The 6929-nt window shown below is 62.0% G+C and overlaps 1 protein-coding gene across 1 annotated transcript in view; it reads left to right on the top strand.

The window, feature by feature from the left end:
* Positions 1 to 6929, top strand: part of DOT1L (DOT1-like histone H3K79 methyltransferase) — a 40525-nt gene that overhangs the window by 8161 nt on the left and 25435 nt on the right. The window contains exons 4-7 of the mRNA XM_006897979.1: positions 1883 to 1946; positions 2368 to 2596; positions 4257 to 4351; positions 4648 to 4710. Of these exons, the coding sequence (XP_006898041.1) occupies positions 1883 to 1946; positions 2368 to 2596; positions 4257 to 4351; positions 4648 to 4710 (451 nt within the window). The remainder of the gene's footprint in view (positions 1 to 1882; positions 1947 to 2367; positions 2597 to 4256; positions 4352 to 4647; positions 4711 to 6929) is intronic.

The following is a 6929-nucleotide window of genomic DNA, read 5'->3' as shown; positions in this document are numbered from 1 at the left end:
CCCGGCCGGGCCTTTGAGCGGCTTGGAGGGGCGGGGCGGAGCCGAGGCGTCCACGTGGGGCGGGCCCAGCCTGCCCTTGTTCTTCGAGGGCACAGGGAGGCGGAGCTGAGATTTCCTCGCAGAGCTGGCTGCGGCCCTGAGGAGCTATTTTGGTGGACATGTTTATGAAACGCTGTCGGAGTGAGGACAGACTTGGGAACTGTTGCAGACGCATGAGTCAGTGTGTGTGAAATCAGTCCACTGTGTCTTGGAGCTGTCAGCCGGGCTCGGGCGCCTGTGGCTCCGTGGCCAGCGCGCTTTAGCCCTGACCTGGGCTGGCCGATGAGTCCCAGGCCCTGGCGGCGTCCAGCAGTTCCCTTGCAGCGCTCTGAGTCTTGGGAGGGCCGGAGAGTGGGAAGGGCGAGGCAGCCTCTGGAATGCTGGCCTGGAATGTTTTCCTTCGAGAGAGGAGGGAGACATTCCATGCTCGTGCCTGGCCCAGTTAACAGAGCCTGGGCCCTGGGGGCCTCCCCCAGGTCCTCTTACCCTCCTAACCGTGAATTCAGTTTGTTGTGAAGGAATCTTTTTGGTGGGGGGGCTACAGCCGTGATGAAGAGTCACCCTGCCCCCTCACCTGTCACTTGTCCTGACTCTACAGTCTGGTGTCATGGACTAGATAGTGGGACACGAGGGCAGAAGGTAGCCGTTGGGCGAGGAGGTGACCTGTGAGCTCTAGGGGATGGCCTCTAGGCTGAGGGGAAGCCCCAGTGCTGTGGGTGAGGGTCAAGGCCGTAAGGTCACATCAGGGCTAGTGGGTGGTGCCCGGAATTAGGTGTCTGGGCCGAGGTGTGACCTCTGGACTGCTGAGTGACCGCTGGGCTATGGTCTCAGCTGCCCCTTGAGCTGTAAGTTGATTGCTAGGGTGTAGCTGGGTTTGGGGCTGTGGGGTAACATCAGGGCTGTGAGGTGGCTCCCGGACTGCCCGACGTGGTGTTCGGCACTGACTCAGTGCTGTGGTCTTCGTGGTCAGCTCCCTGCCCCTAGTGTGTATGAATCTGGGGTGGCCCCTGAACTATTGGGGGTCCCCGGACGGGGGGTGGCTATCAGAGCTTTGGGACGACAGAGATTTTGTACACTAAGTTTTGATCATGAGTGCGGATTCTGACTCGGTCTATCACGTCCTCTCAGTCTGTTCATGAGACTGCTGTGGTGAGCGGACCGAGGACGGTGTGTGAGGCTAGGACTGGACAGCCCCCGTGTCATTGCCACTGGGGCTGTGGTCTGCCACATGCACGTCCACTCAGGACAGAGCCGGGCTTTTGACCCTCACATGCCCGTCCGCCCAGGACGGAGCCAGGCCTGTGACCCTCACATACTCGTCTGCCCAGGAGGGAGCTGGGCCTGTGACCCTCATGTGCATGTCTGACTAGGTCAGAGCCAGGCCTGTGGTCTGCCTTGTGCGTGTCCACCCAGGACGGAGCTGGGCCTGTGACCCTCACATGTGCACGTCCAGTCTGGGCCTGTGACCCTCACACATTCACGTCCACCCAGGACGGAGCCGATTCTGGGGTCTGCCTTGTGCACATGTGTCCAGTATAGAACTGAACCTGTGACCCTCACATGCTCATCCCAGCCAGGATGGAGCCGGGCCTGTGGTCTGCCGTGTGTGTGTCCTCCCAGGATGGAGCTCTCCGTGGGGGGCCTGGCCATGCCTGGAGGAAGCCGACCTGTGTATCCCCAAGCCCACCTCCTCCTGCACCGTCTAGCTTGCTGGGAAGCCCTCTGACACATTGTTGACCTCTGACCTGGCCTTGGGGCCGTGCGCCATGTTTGTGTGACCCAAGTGGCAGCCCGTCGCTGCTGTCCGCAGCTTCACAGTGACCACGTCCCCTCTGCTTTCCAGCTTCGAGAGCATGCAGAGGCTCTGTGACAAGTACAACCGGGCCATCGACAGCATCCATCAGCTGGTAGGTCGCCTTTGCGCCCCACAGCCCCTCCTGTCTGGGGTGCCCTACGTGCTGGTTCCTGTCCCAGCAGGGCCCTGTTAGTTAGTTAGAGGTGGCATTTTTGAGTCAGAATTGCCTGGACCATTGAGGGCGGGTTATGGGAGGGTTTCGGAGGGGTGGGTTTGAATAGCCCATGGTCCCAGCTCAGGGGGTCATGGCAGTGCCATGTGGGTGGGGCCATTGAGCTGGGCCCTGGACAGGTCTGGTGGGAGGGTGGAGCTGCACCCCTCTGTGCACTCACGTGTGCCGCTCAGCGAGCTCAGGCTGGGGAGGAAGGGCCTTCCCGACACCCCCTCTCCGCCCTTCACGCTGACGGAGGTTACGCGCACACCCCTGCACTCCAGGCCGGGGCGCTGACCCCCGGCTTGTGCCTTTGCCCTAGTGGAAGGGGACCACGCAGCCCATGAAGCTGAACACACGGCCCTGCAACGGGCTGCTGCGACACATCCTGCAGCAGGTCTACAACCACTCGGTCACCGACCCCGAGAAGCTCAACAACTACGAGCCCTTCTCGCCTGAGGTGTATGGAGAGACCTCCTTCGACCTGGTGGCGCAGATGATCGACGAGATCAAGATGACTGAGGACGACCTGTTTGTGGACTTGGGCAGCGGTGAGTGGGGGGAGCCTCGAGACGGGACGAGGGGGCATCTAGTGTCAGCATTGCTTGGAGCACGTCTGTGGGAGGGTCTCCTCCTCCAGATCCCGGGGGTCTGCATGCTTTCCGGCCTGGCCCTCAGCATGACCGTTTCTCCAGCCTGTACCGCCCCGGGTCCCGCCTAACCTGGGGCTGGAGCGCAGTATAATCCTGAGGCCTGGGCCACCCTATCCATCCTCTGAGCCCACCCATCCCTCCTGGGCGCTGACCCGTCTCCTCCTGAGCCCACCCATCCCTCCTGGGCGCTGACCTGTCTCCTCCTGAGTCCACTCATCCCTTCTGGGCGCTGACCTGTCTCCTCCTGAGTCCACCCATCCTTCCTGGGTGCTGGCCCCTCTCCCCTCCTGGGTGCTGACCCGTCTGCCCTCCTGAGCACACACTCCCTTCCTGGCTGCTGGCCCCCCTCCCTGGCTTCTCCCGGGTCCATGGAGAGCAAGGCCCACAGTACCTTCAGCTTGAGTGCACTGCACAGCCTCTCATCCAGCATCACTGTGACCTGGCCCTGTCGTCACCTCCTCACCTGCGTGGCCCAACCTGGAGTGGTCGAGGGGTCATTCTAATTCACCACCCACTCTCCGCACGACTGGGCCCACAGACGTGGGATGTCCAGGGTCACGGGTCAGCCCCCGCCGGCTTTCTCTGTGCTTCTCCCCCCCGCCTTAGTCCTCCATGTGCTGCTGCCCCAAATGCTGTTGGCCTCTTGTCTGGCTGTCCTGTGCACTATGGTGACAGTCCCCAGCAGGGAGAGGACTCTTGGCTCCAGAGTCAGTTTTGACATAAAACCTAGCAAATGAGTCCAAGGAAAACCTTCATGGAGGGGGTCAGAGGGAGGCCTGGGGGGCATGCACTGGCCAGCAGACGGCAGCTGACTGGAGCGGTTGGTGCACACTCTCCTCCGCAGAGCCTCAGCTGTCCCTGTCCCTAGGCCTGGCTGACCTGTGGTGATTGGTGCTAGGGGCCTGAGTGTGACCTGCTGGGGCTCCCAAGAGCCCTGTGCTGGTGCTTCAGGTGTGGGCTACCCAGTGGGTTTCTTGGAGGATCCTTGAGTGTCACCGTAGCCGTCACCACCCAGGCTTTGGACGGAGAGTGGTTCCCGATACAGGCGTGAGGTCTCACCCTGTAGGGTGGGGGCTTGGCTGCCCTCGGTCCGGGCCTGACCTCTGCCCATACGCTGCAGCTCTGTGGGGCCAGCCATTCTCGCGCCGTAACCCAGGCATCGCCTGTCTCTGATGGTGTCTCTGGCCTCGTCTCTTCTCACCAGAGCACTTGCTGTTTTGGACAGTGTCCCTCTCCTTGTTGGTCACTTGTCACCCAGATACGGTCTGACCTGGCACCTCTTCCAAGTGTCCCTCTCCTTGTCCCCCGAGCTCTGGTGGTGCCTATCTCCGATGGTGTATTAGCCACATCTGACAGTTTTCCCTAGTGTTCCTGTCCATGTCATGTGTCACCAAGGGACTGCCTCGATGTCTGTCTCACACAGTGTCCTGTCATCATACCCAGTGACCTGGGCACTGGCTGTATCTGTCAGTGTCTCTCACAGGGTCCTTGCTGTCACCTGTGGCCTGGGCACCGGCTGTCCCTCATGGTGTCCCCCTCTCTGTTTCTCGTCTTGAAGGAGTGGGCCAGGTCGTACTCCAGGTCGCCGCAGCCACCAACTGCAAACATCACTACGGAGTCGAGAAAGCTGACATCCCAGCCAAGTACGCGGAGGTGAGTGAGCTGGGGTAGGGGCGCGGGGGGCGCTGCAGGCATGTGGGGGGGCGCATGGCTGCCTTGCTCTCCCGCCTCGTAGAAGTGGCCACGCAGGGTCACGTGGGGTCACTCAGCCACGCGGTGTGCAGAGCTGTTCCCGTCTCATTGTTGTGCCTCATTTGGGTGGTCAGAGGGACAAGGGACCGGGGCCCCTTGACCAGTCCTGCTGGGCGGGAGCCCAGGTGGACCAGCCTCGCCTCGCACGGCACGTGGGGGGAAAACACCTGTAATGGACTGTGCTCTCTTTCCTGCAGACGATGGACAGAGAGTTCAGGAAGTGGATGAAATGGTATGGAAAAAAGCATGCCGAATACACAGTGAGTGCCCTCCTCCGTGCGCTGTGCTCTGACCACCGTCTCTGTCTCCGTGGAAACGTGCCGTTTCCTCTGTGGGCTCTTCTCGGGCTCCTTGGCCCGTCTGCGGGTGGTGGCATCACTTGGGGTTCCTCCCACTCCGCGGAAGCCCCGTATTGTCCTGTCCGCCCTGGCTTCCAGCGTGGCCCTGCCCCCTGCATCTCCACGTGCCAGGTGTGGGGTGCCTTGTCCTTGGCAGCGGGCACTGGAGTTGGCTTGGCCGTCCTGCGAGGGGCACGGTGGCACCCGGCCCGCCTGTCTGGCGTCTGGCGAGATGCCTGTGGAGCTCTTTGCCTGTTTCTGAATTGAGGTTGTGGTTTTCCATCGCTGGGTTCCCAGAGGTTCTGCGTGTGTGGCTCTCGGATGTTCATTCCCACCAATGTCTTCTCTCTCCGGTGGTGACCTTACATCTTGACATCTCAGGGGCCCAAGGCGCTGTGCCGGGATGTTTGTGGTGCGCAGCGTGGGTGAGTGTTGTTTACAGTCTGGTCCAAGGCCCCAGGGGCCAGGTAGCCGGTGCGGTGTCCCACAGTCGCCTCTGTCTGCCTCACCACCTGTCTGACCACCAGTCCTGCACCAGGGCATCTGCTCTGCTTGTCACCTGCCATTCACACCCACATCCACACAGGGATGTGGATCTGGCCTTTGGAGGCCCCCCAGGGTGTCCCAGCTTTGAAGGAGCCTGGCTGAGGGGCCGAGGTGGAGCGGACAGCAGCTGTGGAAGCCTGTCACCTTGCCTTCTCTCCCCGTGCGGCCTGGCACGGGCCATGCATGGCCATCCTTTGCCTGCTGCTGGCCCAGGGCTGCAGCTGCTCCGTGGGCACCGTCAGGCCCTGGGCCTGCCCTGGTCAGCTGCTCTGGCCTCTGGCTGCCCCACGCCCAGCCGGGCCCTCCTGGGGCTGTCACTGCTCTGTGCGCCGGCACCCCCTGGTGGACAGAAGTGGGTTCCAGGCTGAGCTTCCAGGGTGTGGTGTGCCCACCTGTGTGAGGGTCGCTGAGACCCCCAGGAGGACTTGCAGACATCTGCTCATGCCTGGGCCCTCCCAACAACAGGGCAGGGCAGGTCAGTCCACAGAGGAGACAGTGGGTGTGGTGACCAGAGACCCTGCCCTCCTCCTGGGGCCACTTCCTTTCCCAGCAGCCAGTGTGGGGCAGGCGTGGGGACACCATCCGGCTGTGGCTGTCGTAGCACTGATGGGTGGAGGCACGGGCTCACGGGTCAGTGAAGACCAGGCTTGTCACAGCTGTGGGCATCGTCTTCTGTTGGTAGCGTGGACCTAGAGGGCAGGGCGATGTAACCTCACTGTGAAAGTCGCCGTGGGCATGGCAGAGCCCACAGGGGCCCCGGTGGGATGTCCGCGACAGGCTGACAGGCCACTTCCTCCCTGGCAGCACTGCTCTGCACGTGCTCATGGGACAGGCGTGAGTTCTTCTCTGTGTATGAGCTGCCCTCGGGTCTGTGTCCTCTGGTGTCCCCAGGCTCTGAACACCAGCCTGAAAAACCAGCTCATGTCACTCCTGGTCCTCGGTGGGCCGTGGAGGAGGGGGCGTGGATGGCGTGGGCGGCTGTGAAGGATATGGGGGCCCTGAGGGGTGTCGGGGCCTGAGCCATCATCGTAGCTTTGGTGACAGCGTCAGTAACGGCTGTCTGTACACACGCCATCTTCCGTGAGGACACCCTGCCCCAATCCTAACGAGTGAAAACACCCTTAATAAAATGTCTAGCAGTAGGAAGCATTTCCACAGGCCTCCTCATCTCCAACAAGTACCCCAGTCACGGCCTCCTGACTGACCACACCCACTCCCCGGGAACTCACAGCGTTAGCCGGAACCCTGTTCCGATTTCTCCCCGCCGTTGAACTTAACTCCATCACTCTCAACCAAACCTTAAGTCGCCCTCCGACGCCCATACAGTCTCAGATCTGGGATTCTTCCCAGCCGCCTTGCACCGCCTGCCCATCTGTACAGACCTGAACACAGGCCTCAGCCGTGCAGACATCCCCACCGCGCAAACCCAGCACCTAGTGATGGCCCTGGAGGAGTGGGGGCTGTGCGGGCCATGGCGCGGTGAGGGGAGCCGCGGAGCGTGGGGGCCCTTCGAGGATATAGGGACTCTGAGGGATGTCCAGATTTGGGAACTGAAGGGTGAGGGGTTTGGGACTGTGGAGGGTGGAGGACTGTGG

The sequence above is a fragment of the Elephantulus edwardii genome, unplaced genomic scaffold (assembly GCF_000299155.1).
Source record: "Elephantulus edwardii isolate Elephantulus edwardi_28Jun2011 unplaced genomic scaffold, EleEdw1.0 scaffold00217, whole genome shotgun sequence".
Classification (NCBI taxonomy): Eukaryota; Metazoa; Chordata; class Mammalia; order Macroscelidea; family Macroscelididae; genus Elephantulus; species Elephantulus edwardii.
This window is presented reverse-complemented; position numbering and strand designations above follow the sequence as displayed.